The sequence below is a fragment of the Apostichopus japonicus genome, chromosome 17, assembly GCF_037975245.1.
Source record: "Apostichopus japonicus isolate 1M-3 chromosome 17, ASM3797524v1, whole genome shotgun sequence".
NCBI lineage: Eukaryota > Metazoa > Echinodermata > Holothuroidea > Aspidochirotida > Stichopodidae > Apostichopus > Apostichopus japonicus.
The window spans coordinates 30,766,284-30,788,059 of NC_092577.1; the positions used below are offsets into that span (position 1 = coordinate 30,766,284).

Sequence of the window (21,776 nt, forward strand, 5' to 3'; positions counted from 1 at the left end):
TATAAGTGCACAATTTGGAAAACCCCCTCTTTTCAGCCCACTCTCTTGTCCTCTCTGAAACACCCATCGACATTAAAATTAGACGTGGAGTAGAAGACACCCTAAAACACCAATTTCGTGTAATCTTCTGACCGGGAAAGGCTTTTTGTCTATATGATTTCTATTTTTTGCATAAATCATAAATCAGGTTTTTTTGGCCCCCCTGCACGCCCACACACAACACCCAATTCCAAAATAGTAATTATCCCCATAGGCTACATCTATCTCTTTGTGTTCACCATGCTCATTAACCTGTCTGTATTCTGTGCGTGTTTTTGTCCCTTCTGTTACTGTATACTTGTCATTTAGCCTTTGAAGAAGATCCTGCTAGGATCGAAACGTCAGGCCAACTTACTTGAACACATTCATGTATCTATAGTAAGATTTAGGCTGAGGGTGTGTAATGCTGAATAAGTTCTGACAGATACTGACTGGAGAGTATCCGTGTGTAGCTTTAAAGGTCATCAGAAGAATCTTGAAACAATACTAAACATAAATAAAGAACCGGACAAACTCATGAGGGGAAAAAAAGAAAGAAAGAAAACACAGCAACAAATGAACGAATAAAAAAAAAAAACTTTCTGAACGTTTACTACGTGTAATATACTAATATATAGCAAAATCTCTGTGAAAAAAATGGGAAAATAGAAGATTGACCAAGCCAAGAGTTGGAATTCAATGCTTCGTTTTTGGGAGGCATTTCTAAGAGAGAGCGCTATCCTTAACATGCTCCAACGACCTCAGGGCAACAGATTGACAGATTGTTATGTTTTCACACATCGCAAAATTATTCAGTTTCTCCGAATAAAATAAATATATATATTTCAAAAGTTTCAGAACCGGATCCGACGAAAGAACCGAATTTTATCATAAGTTAGTATCAAAACAAGTAGGCTACTATTAAAAAATTACCGACAAATTTATACCCACTGCTGCTAATTGTTACCTGCATAGTAAGAAAATACTGCATATATCTAGACTGAGTTCATGAAAGGACAGTTAGCCATCAGAAGATTGTACCAATTAGCTGCTCACATCTATAAATTTCCCATGGCAATTTTGTTGTGTGTAAAAATCCGTTCAGATATTACTAAAGGCTTAACCCGCATTCTCTGTTAACCTTTGTAATGTTGCCTCTTCTTCCCTGCTTGCTTCTCTTTTATCGCATTAATACCTTTCAAAGAGTTGAAACATTAAAAAAATTCTTCTCCATTGTTAATAATCTATCTGTCGCCATTACTAGCATGCATTTCATTGCAAGCTGTTGCGTTTCCGGACATATCTTTCTAAACCTTTCTCCCACCAGGCTATAATTCAATAAACCCACAAGATTCATCGCAACATTTTGTTGGGCCTATATACTTCTTCCCAGCTCAATCTCAGCTTACCTCTCGATGGAGGATGGAAAAAAGGCAAAAAAACAAGTAAAACTTCAACTGAACAAAATTTAAAAACGAAGTGAAGAACAGGCAATAAAGAATTCGTATCGGTACTATTCCTTTTATTTTTCTCGGTTGGATGGAATATGAAATGAAAGACAGTCATAACATTTTCCAATATAGATTACTCATAGCTAAATGATTGATATATGTGGGTACTTTTAAGATAAACGCAATCTATTTTTCAGAATAACGCTGTCAGAACGGGGGTAGGTTTCAGTAGGTACAGTACGGTGGCCTAATGGAGACATAGAAAAGAAATTGAGTTAAAAAATCCAAATTTTGAGATTAAAAAGTCACAATTTTGGGACACTTATATTTTTCTATGGCCTTATTAAGCCCCCTTGTACTGAGACTATTCTCTTCGTGGTGTTAATTGGTCACGTGTTTTGTATCTTCTAGATGGTCAAACTGTTATTGTTTGGACAGGTTCCCTTATACTGTTATCGTTAATGTAGGTGTTGTATGTAAGGAAGTTTTTATTTGGGTTCAAAGGTGACAAGTTATACGCGTCTTAAACGAGGAGCTTCTAGGAGTTGATTTTGGAATTTACTTAAATCGAATTGAATTCGACTTAAGAAAAATAGAGGCCAATATTGTCCAATTTCTACTTAAGTAAAATGGACTTCTACTTAAATGAAATGGCATTTCCTTAAGTGAAATACAATTTCCACTTTGGGGGTGGTGTGTGTGTGGGGGGGGGTGGGGTAAGGGGTATTTCATCGCCTCTCTACCTCTCTACACTGACCCCCCCCCTCAAATATATAACATAAGTCGTTTCTCGACTGAAATTCCTAAACGAATGGTGAGAGATGGTGCATCAATGAATACTGTAAACTATATCAATATTTTCTATCAAACATTAAAAAACAACTTAATTAAATAAAAGTTGTCCTACAATTGGAAAGAGTAGAACAAGGCTATAACTCGGATTCGTTTGTTTGGGCACAAGTGATCTCTGTCTTCGCTTTTGTTGAGCTTCAAAGGGTATACAGGGGAATCACATGTAACATTGAACTTAATAGATATATGTGTACGTGATGTTATCTTTGTACCTTTATATAAGTACCACAGCATTGTGTTTCACGTACTTTCCTTATTTTTCATGACAAAATGAATCAGAGCTGTCGTTACAATCGCAGCAAAAATATCCAAGCATAAAATAATTAACATAAACTTAAAAAAGAAAAGAAAAGTGAACGGATGTTTGCGTTGCTTCCATGAAACGATAACATGGTATGGCATGGCTAAGTAGAGCTTGATACAACACGATACCACACGGGCACAGAATAGCATAGCATATAGATGTCACTTTAATCATACGTATCTTCACATGTTCCAACTGCAGCGTGATGCAAGGTTATATAATAATTATATAATCAGGACCTTCTACTCCAGTTCCTTTACATCTTATCGAATCATGTATTACGACTCAATACTTCTGGTAGCAAACCTTGGTACCCTATCGAATCGAATATTCCAGGTCATTTACTCTTCTTATTCTACCATGGTTTATGTTTACTGTGGTTCGAATCTTGCAATCGAAATAACGACTTAGCCATTATATAGCTTATCTAATCCAACAAACAACCATTCACTATACTTCTTGTCTAATCGAACACGATAGTACAGTTCACGACACCTAATAGAGAACCATGGTTACTTATAGAATCCAACATTCCAGAACATTTAATTCTAAGAGTACCATGGTTTCATATCGAATAATTATTCCAGAACCTTTACTTCTCACAGTGTAACATGCTTCCTTTTCGAATCCTATATTCCAGAACATTAAATTCTAAGAGTACCATGGTTTCATATCGAATCCTATATCACAGAACCTTTACTTCTGACAGTGTACCATGGTTTATTAACGAATTCTATATTAAAGAACATTTACTTCTGAGAGTACCATGGTTTCATATCGAATCCTATTTTTCAGAACATGTACTTTTGAGAGTGTACCATGGTTTATTAACGAATTCTATATTCCAGAACATTTAGTTCTCAGAGTACCATGGTTTCATATCAAATCGTATTTTTTTCAGAACATTTACTTCTGAGAATGTAGCACCGTTCCTTATGGAACCCTGTATTTCCATAATATTTTCTTCTGAGAGTGTACCATGGCTTAATATCGAATCCTTTATATTCCAGAACCCTTACTTCTGACAATGTACCATGGTTCCATATCGAATCCTATATTCCAGAACATAATTACTTCTTAGAGTACCATGGTATCGAATTCTAGTTTTCAGAACATTCACATTTGAGAGTGTACCATGGTTCCTTATCGATACCTATATACCAGAACATTTATTGTTGATAGTGTACCATGGTCTCTTTCGAACCCTATGTTCCCAGTACATTTACTTTTGAGAGTGTACCACGGTTCTTATCGAATCCTATGTTCCCAGAATATTTACTTTTCAGAGTGTACCATGGTTCTTATCGAATCCTATGTTCCCAGAACATTTACTTTTGAGAGTGTACCACGGTTCTCATCGAATCCTATGTTCCCAGAATATTTACTTTTCAGAGTGTACCATGGTTCTTATCGAATCCTATGTTCCCAGAACATTTACTTTTGAGAGTGTACCACGGTTCTTATCGAATCCTATGTTCCCAGAATATTTACTTTTCAGAGTGTACCATGGTTCTTATCGAATCCTATGTTCCCAGAACATTTACTTTTGAGAGTGTACCACGGTTCTTATCGAATCCTATGTTCCCAGAACATTTACTTTTGAGAGTGTACCATGGTTCTTATCGAATCCTATGTTCCCAGAATATTTACTTTTCAGAGTGTACCACGATTTCATATCGAATCCTTCTTTCCATATCCGTACTATCCGGTAGTATATATGGCTTATCACTTGAATCTCTTCAGCAGTGCTTTCTCTAGTCCAATTGTTGGTCCCTCGATAAGAAGTGAGAAGGCGAATGCGCATGCGTATGAAACAACCGCGTTGGCTATGAAGAAGTAGCCCTATGGATTGAAAGATGAAAACATGTTATATGAGCAACAGAATAGTGGTAAAAATAGGCAAATATACGAATATTCCAAGAAAGACTTTCTCCACCATCTTAGTAACGTTAAAAAGAAGGTATTTCATGTTTGCCAGATTATCCGCTCCTGCCTTTTTGGAAGGGTAGACCGATATTTCAAAGTAACATATGTGTATTGCAGATAACATCGTCTGTGAATAAAGGATTTGCATATTCTACGGAGAAAGCCAAGGCATGTCCCTCACAGCTCACATGATTGTCATGGTGATGTCAGTTAATATATTGTTTCCAAATCATATCATAAATGCTCATTTTGTTATATCTTTATGGAGACGTGGCGGGAGGGAAGGTGGCCGGGAGGAATGTTGAACATGAGGGAAATGAGGAAGTAAGATTCGTTATATATAGGAGCATGGGGAGGAGGGTTGATGCTGTTTTTCAACTTCTCCTCGGCTGAAGAGGGGGCTCATTTGCTTAAGGGTAATAGCGAATTACCGTTTCATATATAGTCCAGTGGAAAGAGGTCTTCTCGTTTAGCAGGAAAAGAAATATCACCATTGGATGTATGAGGTAGGCCCCAAATGTCAACCGACTGAATGGCTGCCAGAAGCCCCAAGAAAGGAAAGAATTGATGGGTCCTGGTGAAAGGGAAAAAAAATAAAAAAAATAAAATTGACTACCAAAGAATTGCCAGTCTCCCATCGGCATAGCCGACTACCTGACTCTTTCTGTATGTCTGTCGTGGAGCGATTTCATGTCAGCTGTTGTCGTTTCATGACACAAACGTCCAAGCGCCTAGCCGGGGGGGGGGGGGAGCGAAGGGGCGACCGCCCCCTCCTTGAGCTTTCACTCAATGAAGTATATAATACCACATATACAAAAACTAGCTGGTCTCCAGTTGTTCAAGGTTTTGCAGTCTCCACCATCTCACAGTTATTTTTCCAAATTTTTCATTCATACAAAAGTGCCACAACATACTATTGCATTCCGCAAAATTTACGTAAGATACTCGACAATATCCTTTTGACTCAATTCAGTGGCAGATCCAGGATGTCTCAGAGGAGGGTGTCAGTCTGTGAGATAATTATCGGTAAAGGCCGAAAAGTATTAAAACCGAAATAGCGGTACACAGAAAACATCGATCAAAAATGAAGTGTGCGAATATTTTCCCGCTGGATACCTTGTCTTGAACAAAATTATGTTTGTAGCTGATTTCAGTTACTCCAAACACTGTTCAGATGGGGGAGGTCAGCGTCTTTCCACAGCTCCGCCCTTGCCATATACTTTGAGTAGTCTGTGTCGTATGTATATCATCGTGTTATCACAATTTTGTTCGTGCCAATGTCTTAATTAAGTAACTTACCGCCATTGCCTGTGACACAAGAGAACGTAACCCATCCAATACAGGCAGAAAACAGGAACCTATTAAAACCGAACCAAATGGCGGCAAACCAATTGGGCAGTGGGTCGGTTTCGCTTGACCAGTACATTGCGAAAATCAAAACAAAGATGACAGCGAACGACAGACACCAGCCGAAGATGTTCCATACCTGAAGAGGAAAAGAAAAAGAAGAAAACACAATTAATGTAAATTTTGTGACAAGTGACTGAGAACTGTGACACTGTAAGTCAAGTAACAATGTGTTCATCAATTGGCCAAAAGCCGTGATGGAAGGGGACTATAGGAAATAGGGGATGAGGAACAGTTTTGATAATGTTTGACGTTATGTTTGATGTTCTTATTCAGGTTCTTTGAACGACGTTTGCGATAGATCTGATGACCTTTGGATACGTGAAACTATTGGCAAGACTTTCACTGTTCTGACACCAACTTTAGTGTCACCATGATTCCTCTTCGTGCTCAAGCTTCTAAATAACATGTTGGAACAAACAAACAAAAAATCGTAAATCTCCAAATCCTTCAACATGGACACAAAAGCCCATTTAATGGTGAGTCGGATTGTGGGGAGAAGCAAGGCAACGTCACTAACTGCCTTGTTTGTGACCGTTCGCAACCTATAGCAAACTGACCGAACAGGTTTTGGGAGAATCGAGAGAGAGAGGTTGAGAGAGGTTGAGAGAGAGGTGGAGGTAGGTGAAGAGGTAGGTGGAGAGGTAGGTAGAGAGAGAGAGAGATCATTTTCCAAATTTACCAGTGGGATCTTCATCTTCTGATCTTTGATATTATAGAGAGCATAACCCACAAAGACTCCCACCATATAAGCTTGAATACGACACCAAGGCTTAGCATAAGTCCTGTCCGCGTCCGGTGGGTAAGATGCAGTTCGATTGTTGTAAGGTCTAACAAGAAAAAAATCAAAGAAGTCACACGAATAGTCTCTAATTCGTCTGCATTAAGTGTTGAATTCTACTTATGAAAAAGATGGCCGACTGATTTCCAGTTATAAATGAGATGACCATTTGATGTCTAATTCTTATTGAGAATTTTCACTTCTAATTATTGAAATGTTCTTTTCATTTCTCGAAATTATCAATGAGAGGCGATTTGATATTCATTTATCTATGAGATGGCCGTTTAAATTCCAATTATCAATGACCATTTGATTTCAAATTATTAATGAGATGGTCATTTCATTTCCAGTTATCAAAGTGACTGCCACTTGACTTCCAATTAATGCAAATGTCATCTTTCAATTATCAATGAGATTGCCATTTGAATTCCAATTATTAATGAGATGACCGTGTGATTTCTAAATATCAATGAAATTACCGTTTAAATTCCAGTTATATCAATGTTCGAGATGTTCGTTGAAATTCCAATTATCAATGAGATGTACATAGATTTCTTATTATCATTGAGATAGCCTATTGATTAGCAATTAGTTATCAATGAGATGACCATTTGATTTCTAAATATCAATGAGATGGCCGTTTAAATTCCAGTTATCAATGCTCGAGATGTTCGTTTAAATTGCAATTAATGAGATGGCTTTTTAATTAGCAATTACCGATGAGATGGCGGTCTAAATTCCAGTTATCAATGAGATGACCCTTTGATTTCTAAATATCAATAAGGTGGCCGTTTAAATTCCAATAACAACGAGATGGTCGTTTGAATTCGGATCACTTTCAGTACCGGTGACCTTTATACATAAACGAAAAGATGACGAAATGCTGACACTTACATAGGGTAATTCCCCAAAGGATAGCCCCAGTAACCAGACAAAATGGTGGTTATCAAACATGACATCATTGCAATGCCAACCACACTGCCGATTCCAATTTTCTTCAGATTCGGTCTGTAGATACAAAAAGATTCTTCATTAGTTGTAATGATAGAAAAAGCGACTAAATCTTGCCCTTTTAATGTAGGCTCAGTGTGTCCTATCATTGGTGACTTCAAGGGCGAGTATACTAAAAGCTTCAATACATTTAATGTATTCGTGACGCCATATATTGGACAGAGTTTAAACGCACGCGAACAATCAAACAATGACAAAACTCATTTACAGAGGCTTGGGAACCGGGCTGAAGAATGGTATTTATTAAACCACCTCCCCATAACGTAATTTGTTAAAACGAAAACAAAAATACAGAAGAAAATATTTGGTTTTCCGAGGAAAGTTGCTTTTTGGTAAACGAGAACAATATCTAAAAACAGAAAATAAAAGCATTTTCCGTTGGCCCTAAGTATAGACGAGTGCGGCGAGGTAGCAAGAATTCAATGGTTCATATGTTGCTGTCGGTATAACACCGGTGTACATTATACGTTACAGTGATGTAATTGTGAACGGTTAGAAATGCTGTGGAACGACATAATGACTTGCATCGGACCTAGTCTGTGAAACAATATCTTGTGAAAGGACATAACCACCACAGCAATTGAGTTAGCACAAACGGCACACGATAGACTTTAATAGGCTTACTCGGATACATGTATCAACTACGCCGATTTGTATTGAACAAAAGCATTTTCTTTAAGAAATTACTTTCTTCTGAAAATGATCAAATTTCCTTCGGAAAACGAAAAGTCAAGTCAAATCTACAAGAAAATATTCCAATGTGTCCCATCGGGAGCACCGTAGTTATGCGCTCAAGTCCCATGTAACAATTAATTCATGCATGAATACATATTCTTTTGACTTATATACACATGAATACATAAACATATGTATATCTATATATATACCATTAACTTTATCCCACTTAACTCCAACCATATTCGTCTTACATTCAAATTTCCAGACATGACGCAAGGCAAAGTGGCAAAGCTGTTGAATTCATTTGGAGTGTTACTTGCTGGAATGATAGCTGTTTTCTTACAGAGTGGATCATTTAAAGCATTCGGTGTTTTATTTGATGACATCGTGGAAGAATACAAAACGTCATACATGTATGCTGGATGGGTGCTCACTTTTAAAGACTCAGTTTCATTTATTGTTGGTAAGAGTGAAAATTACAATTTATTTACTATTTATTAACTATATGAACTCTGTGAGAATGTTGAGGTCGAATGACTAAGGCACAGGATCTGCGATAACAGAATCCTGGCCAGTCTCTTAGCGCAACCCAAACGTAATTGCTGATTCATAAACAAGCAAGACAAAAAAAAAAGCGTGGTTCCGAAACTGACCCAGCGTAACCGTTAACGCTGCAATACCTACAGCCAATAACTGTCAGGAATTGTTCTCCCCTTTCTCTGGTAGATTTCTGCCTAGCGGGTTTTGCGTGAAGCATTGGAACTCCCCGTTATGTGTTCTGAAAGCGTAGCCTACCTTTAAAGTTAGAAAATCTCTCTGATTCGCAATATTCATTGAGAACTAATTGAAAGGATATTCTGATGACTAAAGTCTTGAAAAAAAATTGCCGGATATTTTCTTAATCTTGGGTGAAAACCATATCTTCATAGCATGTTGTATCGTGACAATATGGAATTTTCAAAGTTTGTGATATTTTGTAACATTTGTATCTTGTAATCTTGGTATATCTAGTAATATATTTGACATTGTTTGTCACCAGAAAAACATATTAAAGAAGTTTAACGATATATATATGAGTACAGCTTTACTAGCCGTTTTCATTCGATTCGCTGCGATTTGACTTCGGTACACGAAGACAAAAAGCCCAGGATGACCGTTCAGCAGAATAGCTTTGAAAATTAAATTGACAAGTAGTCACTCTTTGATAAACGTAATTTTCACTCCCATAAAGATTGATCATCATTCATGACACTCTTAACTTGAGTGTCTTCTCACTCTGTTAAATTAAGAGAGTAAAAACAAAAACACACCACCAAAATGAAAAATCAGTCTTCAAATGTGCCTTTTACATCTTACAAATTAGAAGGCAAGAGTCTCAGCCTACCGTCGACGAACTTTTGTTCCCTTAGGTGTATAGCATCGAGGAGAATGTAACTTAACATATCATGCAACGCATGACGAATCAATCGGTGCATAATTAAAGATTATCAATAATTGTTATGGATGATCCGATAATGAATTATTTATTTATCTGCTTATCATTACAGCGGGGATTGTAGGAGCTCTTCTCGGAGGTCTCCAAAACAAAACTTTAGGTGTGTCCGGTGGCTTCCTATTTGGTCTTGGATTCGTCTTGATTGGATTGCTTTGCCGAACCAGCTTTCAACTGTTCCTCTTTACGGGAGTTACAGGTGAAACAATATGCATACAAAATAAATAAATATTCATATAAAGTAAAATATTTATAAGCATTCCGTGCACGATTGACTAAACTTCCGTCTGTCCCATTGAACTCCCTAACTCGTATAATGTGACATTAATCTTCATGCTCGCTGGATACGAGGTAACCGTGATATGTTTTGAAATCACCGTGGCGGCATCTTGCAAACCTCCTCTCACTTCTCCGGTTTCATAAATTAGAAGAAACACACAATATGTTAGGTCGCCGGCTGTCAATTTATATTAGAGAGCCAGTACTGCTTCCCTGCCAACCAACCACTGGCAATGACCACGCCGTGGCAGGAGTTAGATTTTCATTGCAAAACAGGAAATACTATAATCTCGAGTGGCTTGAGAACCACATACATAATGCATCACATGTGTATGGCGCCCATACAAATTGAACACTTAAGCCTTCGCTTTAGAGCAATTTGCATCATGTACGTCTATTTTACGTGAAAATGCACGAAAATGACATTTGTACCTCTGCTAAATTATTGATTTATTTCATCTTATAGCGCTATTTCCTTCACCTACAATTTTAATGTTCAATTGACAATCAGTCAGGTGGGGGAACTAAGGTAAACCAAAGAAAAAAGAGCTTGTCCGACGCGACATAAAAGCGTTGTAATTAGCAAGTGAAAATGGAGGTGTTGAAAGTTACAATATCCCTGATATTTTTTATAGATACCATGCATGTATGAGTTATTCCACCTTAAAATATTTCGTAATACCTCTCAATTTTCCAGCTGTAGGAGAAGGGTTACTTTACTTTTCTCTCTATATGTCATTCTTGGAACACTTCGACGCGGAAACATTCCCTACGGCCTACTCAGTGAGGGAGCTCTTCACATACTTAGGAATAGTCGTTATTCCAATTTTGGTGGATAACTTTCGCAGACGTTATGGTCTGTTCGGGTCATACCTACTGATGGGCGCAGTGTCATGGAACACTGTGTTATCAGGGCTGTTGATGAAACCCAAGAAAGGAATTGCGAAAATTCCTGGTAACAAGCAAAAGAAAGAGGACGCTCAGACGACGAACCAGGAAGACGATTCAAACAGTATTGACAATAGCAGAGAGAAAAGTAAGCACACCCATGTCGAACTTTGCAGTGGAGCACTCTTCTATGAACATCCACAATTTGTACCATTTGTGGTAATACAGGCGTTCTTTAGTTTAACATTTGCTACTTGGGCAATTTTTTTGGTCCCTTTTGGAAGATCTAAAGGATTCCCATCAGAGGTTGCGGTACTTCTATCAGCAATTGGAGGAGTTGGTGGGTTCCTTGGTAAGATAGTGGTGTTGGTCGTTTTCTGGTACAACCGCATGAACACTATAGCAGCGATCGTTGTTCCCGCCATTACTTGTGCTTCGTCCTTTTCGGGATACCTTGTCTCTCATACTTTCTGGGGACTTGCATTGTCCTCGTTTTGCTGTGGGTTCACATTGGCGTACGCAGACGGTGCTCTTGGCGGAACAGTACCAGATCATTTGTGCGAGCGACACATCAGGCAAGGCATGGCTGTCTTATTCGTCTGTAACGGATTGGCTATGCAACTTGGTGGGATTATATCAGGTAAGGTAATATACCGTAAAGTTGATACGCGGAACACCCTCCCAGATCGAGAGAACTTATTAGATTACGAATTAACACTCAATCTCTAGAAAAGGAGTTTCACATCTGAGGTAGATGTAAAGAGTAGCCACATACAGTAATAGGCCCATATATATTTTCTGAAGGGAAGCTCTCATCATAGGGAATATGTACGTTATATTACATATCCAATACACCGTGGAATCATTGTAACACCAATCTGTATAAGTATACATGATGGACATGGTGTATACAGCTGTATCCGCATGATACCACATTGTGCCTCTTCAATGCAACGGATGTGTACCGATAGTATGTCCACATGCATCAAAACCCATTGTTCCTCTTGTAATACATTTGTGCACCAGTACATCCACATAAGACCAAAATTGAGCCTCTTACGATATAATGTATGCCACTATGTCTACATAAGACCACGTTTTGTCTCTCATAACAATACAGTGTATGCTTATATGTCCACATTGTGTCTTTTACAATGGAATGTATGCCAGTCAGCCGATGTCCACAGTATGTGCCTTTTACAATACAGTTTACCAAAAGTATGTCCACATTGTCTCTATTATAATACAATGATGATGAGCGAGCGTTAGATCATAACGGCAAAAATAACACGGATTGTGATCGGACATGATGGTAACAGTTGATGTAGAAACACGAGGATTCGTTATGTCAACATAACATGAATGGTTATATTTTGAAATGAATGAAAGTTGGTGTTTTAATCTTTACACATAATGTTTACAACATAAGGTTTTATAAAGATGAAAACATGATTTATATTTCCTTTTGGTCAAACATAAACTGAACCTAGTCTTTAAAGTCTCAATGAGTGTTTGCCAAATTTTAACTTCGACCTTTCCAGCTAACAGCCCTAAAAGCTCAGTGAAAATAACACCGTTCTACGCTATTTTCATATTAATAATCATTATTTTTATTGAGTTATCTGTCGTTAAACATTTTGAGCCGAATAAATTTCGCCAGATCTTCACTCAAAATTTGCAAGTCCCGCCCAACAGATCATGCGCCAATCAAATCTCTCTGTTTTGTTTACGACCGTTAGGCCTAGGTCTTACGAGTGGACGATACGAGTATATAAAGGTTACATTTTTGTAATGAACATGCTGATATGGGAGGTTGTAGTGATTTAACGGTAAATTTTTCGCACCATAATGGCAGCAGAAGTATTTTATTTCTTTTGATTGCGACAGTTTTCTCAATTAAACTTACCTGGTAAGAGTGCATTTAGAATAAGAAACATTGAATCTGCTTCGGAAGTTTGTTTTCCGTAATTCATCAGCAAAAACGTATTGTGACTATTAAAGTCTAACCAGATTGACTGTATCTCTTCTTTTTACAGGTGCGTTCCTGGACTCTTTTGGATCATACTTCGTAATTTTTGGTTTCATTATTTTCTTAAATATTGTAGAAATTCCATTAGGGTTTTTGATATTCATATACAAGCTGGGTGGAACCACGAAGGAATGTCAGTAAACAAATAGTGGGTGTCGTGTAGGCATGATTGAATTCGTGAGAGGCCATGGCTTTCCTCTATAGGTCAAGAGGGCAAAGCCTACCAACGACAGACAGAATATAACAACAAAAATCCTATGGGTAGTGTACATACCTATATTACATCTATCTAGCCCAACAAACACATAACGTTTTTATAACATTTTGAGAATGGCATAGAAATATTATTACAAAAAAATGTTATTGTAAATCGTTTATATAACATTTTGTAGAGATCATATTAAAACATGAAAACGTTTTAATAACATATTCCTAACATTTTTTTATGAAATATTTCCCACAAATGTTCTGAAAACGTTCAGAGGAAGGCATTGAAAAAGCTTAAAAAATTGAAAATATGTAGCAGTTTCAATTCAACACAGCTACCTGCAGGGGAAAGCCTTTCATTTGATCAAAATATCGCTGATTTTGTTCAGAATGTCATAACATTATTATAACATCATCAAAGTGTTTTTATTAAGACTTGAAAGATTTGATGATGTTATTAAAATATTTTCAGCAAAACATTACGCTTGATGTTGTAAAATTATTATGAAAATGTTATTAAAAAAAAAAGATATATCATTTGAAGAAAGTACTAAATAAAGAGTAACCTGTTTTTTGGGGTCTGTTTGTAACTTCAGCACATTACCAGTACCTTATATAAAATCCTAACAGGCAAATAAAGCCCATGGTGAAGTAATAACGTTTTTAATTAGGGTGTTTATTATGTCCAGTGCAAACAATGCAAAATAATGATTACAATGCTTCCAGTAAATTATATGTTTGAAAGTTGTGCAGCTCTAAAGTTGCTATTTTGTTCTGTGATTCAGCATAAGGAAAGGTTTTTGAAGCCATTTTTGCGACAACATAACCATGTGAGAACTGTGAGGGTTTTTTACTTTCATTATAAACATACAGTTTGTACAACTTACCAAATTTCAGGGTTTTAGCTTTTCTCAATATTAATTAATAAGGTTGTAAAGTTGCTCTGTACAAAACGAGGTCATGTTTAACAGCTAATATCTCAAAAGTGTCATGTTGAAAAAATCTGATCATTTGTTTTTACAAGAGATTTAGTACCACTCTGTTTGTACAACAAATTTCAGGAGGGTGTTTTATTATATATTTTTTTAAATATGATCCCTACCTTCGCTATTCCTTTTATGGTTCAATTAAATCTGTTGAAAAGTGCAGTATTTTTATGCTGGCATTATGTCTAGACACTCGTTTGACTTGATTTACGACATATGGCATATGCATGCAGAATTTAGTGGTTCACTTAAATCATTTGACAGGTGCAGTATTTTTATACTGGCATTATGTATAGATGTAGTCGTTTTACTTGATTTCGACATTCACGGCAAATGCGCGCAACATTTAATGGTTAACTTAAAACAGTTGACTAGTGCCGTATTTTTATGCTGGTATTATGTCTAGACACCCGTTTTTACTTGATTTCCGACAATTCACAGCATAGATAGCCTATAACATTATCATACACACTTTAGTTGTATACCGTACAGCAGTGTGCCTTGTATGCCGTCCAGGCCTGCATATATTGTAATTAGTCTACGGTTAAATTTCTCGCTTCGCCATTTGTTAATCATATTGTTATTGCATATTAATTAAAGGTTTCATCATTAAATGTTTTTTGTACACATTATAGGCATACCACTACACACTTCCCTTACGCACAAGCCAGCGTATTGTCAGGGTCACTATATATTTAAGTATTGCGCGTTCCTGAAGAGCAGGTATTTTAAAGTGCAGGTTTTCATGTAGGACACCAGCCTAGACGCAAGTTAAACTGAGCCGACGCAAACAATTTTTAAGATGTTGCGTCCCGTGTTGGGGTGTTGGGGTGGGGGAGGGAGTTCCTTTGTGTACTTTGACTTAGTTTTAAGCCTTGAACAATTACAGACATATATTTTAGTTTGAAAATCTTCATAGCCTATTTCCATTGTTGAAATATAACATGTTCAAACATAGAAGAACCCTGGTGATGCTGGTGGAGGTCAGAAATCATCTAGAGTCAACACAGGTCAAAGTGTGTACATCTTGTAAACACCGCATCGTAGGAAGGGTAACATTGACAAGTCTTGACATGTCTCGTACTTGGCATATAGTGTACCGTGTTATTTGAAGGAACACCCTATTGATGTTGGTCGAGGTTAAAGATCATCTAGGGTCAACAGTGATCAAATGCATTTTTGCATTGTGGATATTGGAGTTGAAAGGTAATATTAGGTTAAAAGAGTTCCAAATGTGTGAAGGACTAAAACATGGTATTGCAAGAAATGCAAACACTTTGACAAATTTCCCAAAACAAATAAAAAGTAAATTGACAGATTTCATACATGGGGTTTTTGAACGCTCCATATTAAGTAGACCCCTTTTGTCTTTGGCTTAAGTCAAAGGTCATCTGGGATCAAGTGAATGTGTTTCCCACTATCACCGTTTCAGTTGCATGACCAGTGCTTAAGTACTATGTCATTGTATGAAGAAAGCCTTACAAATATGGCATGTAATGTTTGAAGTCACACCAAATATACAATCCACATTCACAGTGTGTTACTCTATGATCAAGCATGTTTTGTTTTTCTTGGTTCCGAATAGAGACATGCAAACTTCTTTGGCACAGAAGAGGAAAAGAACTTCCTTAGAAGAAGATGGTGGATCTTCAGAGTGATGATTGTTTTCTATTACATGTGCTTTCTCTGACAATGTCATGATATGTGCCTTTTTACAATAAATTGACAGTACAGAAAGCATTCTAGTATTATTAACTCTTTTCTGACAGTATTGAAAGCACCAGACAGTGCCAACCATTCTGAATCTCATGTTTCATTACATTCGCAACTCGAATAACCCGTCTAAAGTACTCACAGAAGTTTTCGAAATGCTTTTAGATGTCATGACATTTTCTGTAACGTTATAACATTTGTTAAAACATTACTATAACATCTTTACAACTTTTTATGGAACATTTTAAAAACATTGTGCTGACATTGAAATAATGTTATATCAAAAGTTGTGAAAATGTTAACCTGCTATTCTAGCGACTCAACATTTAACGTTTAATAACATTATTTTATAACGTTGTCGTAACGTTTGTCAAAATGGTATTATGTGTTTACAACACTTTCTGCAAAATTAAATTAAATTTCTGACAACGAAATAACTTTGTATAAAACGTTGTGAAAACTTCCCGAATGTTCACGTATAATGTTGTTTACATAGTATAAGCAAGGAGTTGTTATTGTGATGTCATTTAATAATATGATATATATTGACTTGTACTCTCTGAAACTCCTTTCAAGTTCCTTCTATAGTTACCCTGCATGGAGTTTCTCCCTAGATTTAACGTCATCACTCACTTTCTTACGCACCATTATAAAGAGCAAGCTAAGAAATCATTTAAAGTATGGACTCTTCAAGAGAATTTCAGCCGCTATGTGATCTGTTCTTGGCGCCACGCATGGAAATAGAGCTTAAATGGGAAATTGTCCCTTTCAGTTGTAAATGGCTATTTGGAGCAATTTGCTAATTAGTATTCATAATTTTTCAGCCAATAGACATTTTGGTCGGAAGATCTCATAATCGTTCTACTTTTCTTGAACATGCCGCTATATTTCTTTTCAATGTGATTGAAACAAAACCTTTTCCCCCTTTGAGTTTTATGTCGCATCTGAGGAGTCTTTGCGTTAGGCTTCATAGGTCCAGTCACTGTAACTGATGAACCTAAGCTGTTTCAAAGGGTAATTTTCTCCACTTTGAAAGTTGCAAGGGCGTAGGAACCGGGGGGCTGGGGGCGCCAGCCCCCAGTGAAAATATGGAGGGGCGGAAGTATCATTCCGCCCCCCCCCCCGCTTTGCCAGTCAGAAAACCCCTTTTTCAATTACAAATGAGAAAAAAAATCTCATTTGGAGCACCAAATTGCACCAAAAGGCCAGGTGAAAATGCAAAGTTATTTACAAAATGGAGTGGGTGTTGAAGTGTGCTACATTGCACCAAATTGCATCTGAGGCCACCTGGAAATGCCAAAGAATTCCAAAGGGGAGGGGGACACCCCCTCCCCTTAGACCCCTCCCCCAGGCCGGCCATCAGTCTTCAGCCCCCCCCCCCACTCAAAAGTACCTTCCTACGCCACTGGAAAAGTTGAATAGATCGAATATAACCTGGTCTGATAGCAGTGGTGTAATTTAACGGTCTGCAAGTTTATCAAAACTAATTTTGTGCTTAATGTCATGCTTGAACTATGAGCGAATGAAACACGTATGCAATGGGGATTGATTCCCTGTCAAGGAAATGAAAGTCATATTTCTGGTCTTATATAACCATATACTGTGTGGATCAGGCCTGGGGTAATGATTTTATTAATCAGCTAAATTTCAATATCTTTGACATACCATCTTCCCAGTACAACTCAACGATTGCTATAGATAATGACTTAATTATATGTTGTTACTGTCCTGGCGCATGCAACTAAACTTGCAGGTAGCCACGGTTACTGCGCCTCTGTGATTGCGGTTAAAATAATGTGGGCAATTTATAGTTCATGTGAGAGGGAGTAAATATGATCGCATCATAACTGTATTGCCTAATATAACATAATGCAAGGATATCGATTACAACCGCTCCCATCCTCCTCCTCCCCAACCACTCATCATGCACTCCATTGTCACTTCGTTGAAGAAACATACAGCAAAAATAATTGCTGCACGAACGATCCAATAACCATCGAGTGTTAAACCTGCACACGGGTTTTTTCGAGGACGGTTGTAGAAATATGTTGCTTAACATATAAAACTAATACTAACCTGAAAAGAAGTATCAAAATGGCGGGTGTGATAATGAAAAACTGCATATCATTAGCCAGATACCAAGACCAGCCCATGCACTGCAATGAAAGATATGAAGATAGAAACTGCGTTACCTATTTTCTAAAAGAAGTAGAAAAAGATTCTGAAAAGTGTTCGGGGCCTGATTTTCTTTGGGAGTGGACCCCCACCCCCGTGGGTACACCACTGCATGGTCCTCTTGAAATACAATTTCTTATGAGATCAATCATGAAACTGATGAGACATATAACTAAACGTTTCCTAAAAAAAAGAAAAAAAAAACAGAAAGCCAGGTGGCGTTGTGATTCCTTGCCATGTAATTTCAAATACTATCTGACTAATGTAAATTTGTCCAACAGTTAAGTGACAATCAGAAAAGTTATCCAGCTCTTATTTGTAGCACTCTGTAGCATCAACCATTTCTTTCACTGGTAAGGATTTTACAGCATAGAATTTTATTCCAAAATGTTTCGATATCCAGAAAGAACAGTCTACCTTGTGAAACATAGACACATAGATGTATGAATAAAATCAACTCTGCTACCTCCAACCATCCCTTTAATGATTATTATTAATGAATGAGAGCTCTACATGACTTTGTTTATACACTGTGAAATATTTTCACAAAATTAGCCAAAGCGAAAGTCATGTAGTATAAGTCATAGAGAAAATGGATAATTGGAGTCTACTAAAGCCAATTTTGTCTACCATTTGAGATAACCTGTTAACTCCTCGAACCTCAGAGGGTGAAAACTGATAAGGGCCTGCTGAATGTCTTAGAGTAAGTGTGCTAAATATTATCAACAGATAGAAGCAGACTTCATTTCCTGGAAGACTGTATGTTTTGTTGCAGACTTATAGAGCCCCTTCACAACACTAAACTGAACATGACCAAACTATGTTCACCAATGGTAAATCATAGCATTAGATAAAATTACGGGTTAATTGTAGCTTTAATTTTGGAGTTTAAAAGGTTTAAATGATTTTCAGACTATTACATCTGTTGACCTCTACCAATTACAATAGGGTTCTTGCACTCACCAAGCTGGATCTATATACTAAGTTTGAAGATCAAGAAAGATGTACTTCTTGTGTTATCGTGCTTACAAGATTTTCAGAATTTTGACTAAAATGTGGACCGCAAATGACCTTTGACCTCCACCAATTTCAATATGGTTCCTCTACTCAATGTGGGGTATTAACAGGCCAAGCATGATATTTATCACCAGCTACTCTTCTTCAGAAATCATGTTTACAATGTTTCCAAAGTTTGACCTTTGGTGACCTAATATGACCTTCGATCCCATCCAAAAACAACATCTATCAAGAACTTACTATGCTGCATGTGGATGCTCAGTTTGAAATTCATCCAACTTAGAATACTGAGATATCATATTACTAGGTTTTCACAGTTTGATCTCTGGTGACCTAGTATGACCTTTGATCGCAACCAAAAACTACAGCAACGGAGAACTCAACATGGTGCATCCACATACAAAGTTAGATGTCCACCCACTTTTAGAATATTGAGTTATCGTATTTACAAGCCAAAGCGTCACATACACCCCCACCCACCCTCACACACACACTCACACACGGCACCATGACCGCAATGATTCCTTCTATTTTCAGAAAGGAATAGAACAGAACAATACTCACCAAGTTGACACTGCCAGGGTATGGAACCAGGTTATTGATGTACAGAAAGTTCGCCCACCAGTTCTCAGCACAAACTTTCTTGGCGCTTTGTAAAAATTCAATCTTGTCCGGACCATTACCGATGTGTATCAAGAGGGAGGACCATATTCCGATACAAATCATATACAGGGGAGTCAGACGCCAGAAACGATGAAAGTAAAATAACACCCAGTTGAGCTTTCCGTTTAACTTCTTCAGATGTTTTAAAGTCAGAAATGTTAAAAGTAAACCACTGAAAGATGAAAGAGGGAACAAAAAAGATTTTAAGACATTAGAACACAAAAAACAGATTATGCTGTCTTCAAAATCCAGACTCGGAAGGAAGATGAATTGAATGATGATGTGAAAGAGGGGGGGGGGGGGGTGGGCTGCCTGGGCGCAGTGCTTATAGGCTACTCCCAATTTTGGTAGGTAAGATAGATAGGTTAGGGAAGTGTATGGCTAGAGAGAAGACAGGGAAATGGGAAGCAGACGCAATGTAGTCAATCGATATTTTCGATATTCGATAAGTGTATAATCAATACCATATTCCTACCCTCACCCCCACTCCTCTACCCAAAACAAAAGCAAATATATGAGATAAGAGTACATAATCATTATCACCATCACCACCATCACCATCACCATCGCCATCACCATCATCATCACCATCATCATCATCACCATCACCATCACCACCACCACCACCATCATCGTCATCATCATCTCCAACATCATCACCATCATCATCACCATCACCACCATCATCATCATCATCATCATCATCATCATCATCATCATCATCATCATCATCATCATCATCATCATCATCATCATCATCATCATCATCATCATCATAATCATCATCATCATGATGGTGAAAAATAGAGGCAATAACTTGGCTAACATTAATTCATCACGATACCGAGATTTAAAATTATTTCAATATTTATAGTGTAGCTGCCGACGGACTTACCTGAGTACGAAGAAAGTGTCCACAGCATAAGTTGCCTCTGTGGTCATTCGGAACCAAAATTTACCCAAGATATTGTTGAAAACGTGTAAGGGGTTATCTGGAAGATTGCAAGAAAGACTGGATGAACAACAATCCACAACTCGACAAATTATGGGGCTAAAAGTATCGCAACTAGCCAAAGAAAAGCCGAGGGGAGAGGGGGAAGGGTCGTTGAGAGACAATCTCAAAGTTGACGTCAAATTGTGTAATTTTCGTTAGTACTGGGTTTGGGGTGTGGGTGGCAGGGGGGGGGGGTATTCGTATCGGTCGCTTTAGTATACTATCACGTAGTCTGAGCAGATATTCAAAAACTGTCCCATTACAGGTACAAATCGAGCGACAGGCCAATGTGAAATGGCATTATCATTCTCACTGCATTATTTACCCCACATTTTAGGTTTTTAAGTTGTGATTTTCAGACACTGAAGCAGATAAGAAAGATACGGGGTTGGCACTGTGGGGATGGTGTTTAATTAGAGCAATCATTTCTCAGACAACAACGGTTTTAATGGCGCTTTGAAAGGTTTTTCAAGTACATTAGAAAAGGAGTGACCATAACTTGACTTTATAGCATATTTTAGGATATGCCGATAACATTTCAAATACCTTTGTCTATTTTAGTGACGAGCATTAATCATACATTTTGACGTCGCTGTCAGGAATAATTCCTTCGTTTACCATGTGGGCCTTCGTCAACTGAAACTCCTTAATGGGTGCATGACGTCACCATGACGTTCATGTCATTTGATCACACACCACCAGGGGCGGCGATCTGTTTCAAATATTGGGGGGGACATTTGCTTGGGTGCAGGCGAATTACTATCAAAGCGGAGCGCCACCATTGGTTGGCGCGCAGCGTACAAGAAAATTTTTGGTTTTGATAGCCCCCCAGATCACCGGAAATGGCACTTCTCGGGCTTGAAAATGACCAACCAGATGTACACTTTTGCCTGAGAACCAAGTTT

The 21,776-nt window shown here is 37.7% G+C and overlaps 2 protein-coding genes across 3 annotated transcripts in view; one reads left to right on the top strand and one right to left on the bottom strand.

Moving 5' to 3' along the window:
- Positions 1–1,523: 1,523 nt before the first annotated feature.
- LOC139984706 (nose resistant to fluoxetine protein 6-like) overlaps positions 1,524–21,776 on the bottom strand; it is a 42,156-nt gene continuing 21,903 nt past the window's right edge. Inside the window, exons 7-14 of the mRNA XM_071998720.1 lie at positions 20,773–20,869; positions 19,779–20,049; positions 18,099–18,178; positions 7,634–7,747; positions 6,641–6,788; positions 5,851–6,037; positions 4,983–5,125; positions 1,524–4,467 (exon numbers count right to left, since the gene is read on the bottom strand). Of these exons, the coding sequence (XP_071854821.1) occupies positions 4,351–4,467; positions 4,983–5,125; positions 5,851–6,037; positions 6,641–6,788; positions 7,634–7,747; positions 18,099–18,178; positions 19,779–20,049; positions 20,773–20,869 (1,157 nt within the window). The 3' untranslated portion in view covers positions 1,524–4,350. The remainder of the gene's footprint in view (positions 4,468–4,982; positions 5,126–5,850; positions 6,038–6,640; positions 6,789–7,633; positions 7,748–18,098; positions 18,179–19,778; positions 20,050–20,772; positions 20,870–21,776) is intronic.
- LOC139984708 (uncharacterized) lies at positions 8,649–16,485 on the top strand. Of its 2 annotated transcripts, none has more exons than XM_071998725.1 (4): positions 8,649–8,891; positions 9,976–10,119; positions 10,897–11,727; positions 13,124–16,485. In XM_071998725.1, exons 1-4 carry the CDS (start codon positions 8,696–8,698, stop codon positions 13,255–13,257), a joined length of 1,305 nt encoding a protein of 434 aa, XP_071854826.1. In that variant the 5' UTR covers positions 8,649–8,695; the 3' UTR covers positions 13,258–16,485. The 2 variants fall into 2 exon arrangements, with proteins under 2 accessions (XP_071854826.1, XP_071854827.1); XM_071998726.1 differs by having other exon boundaries at positions 15,895–16,485.

Excerpts from the sequence above, each read along its gene's own strand:
- LOC139984708 (XM_071998725.1), top strand. The coding sequence starts at position 8,696 with ATGACGCAAGGCAAAGTGGCAAAGCTGTTGAATTCATTTGGAGTGTTA. Across the intron at positions 10,120-10,896 it reads CCTCTTTACGGGAGTTACAG|CTGTAGGAGAAGGGTTACTT; the intron begins GTGAAACAATAT and ends TCAATTTTCCAG. Across the intron at positions 11,728-13,123 it reads ACTTGGTGGGATTATATCAG|GTGCGTTCCTGGACTCTTTT; the intron begins GTAAGGTAATAT and ends TTCTTTTTACAG.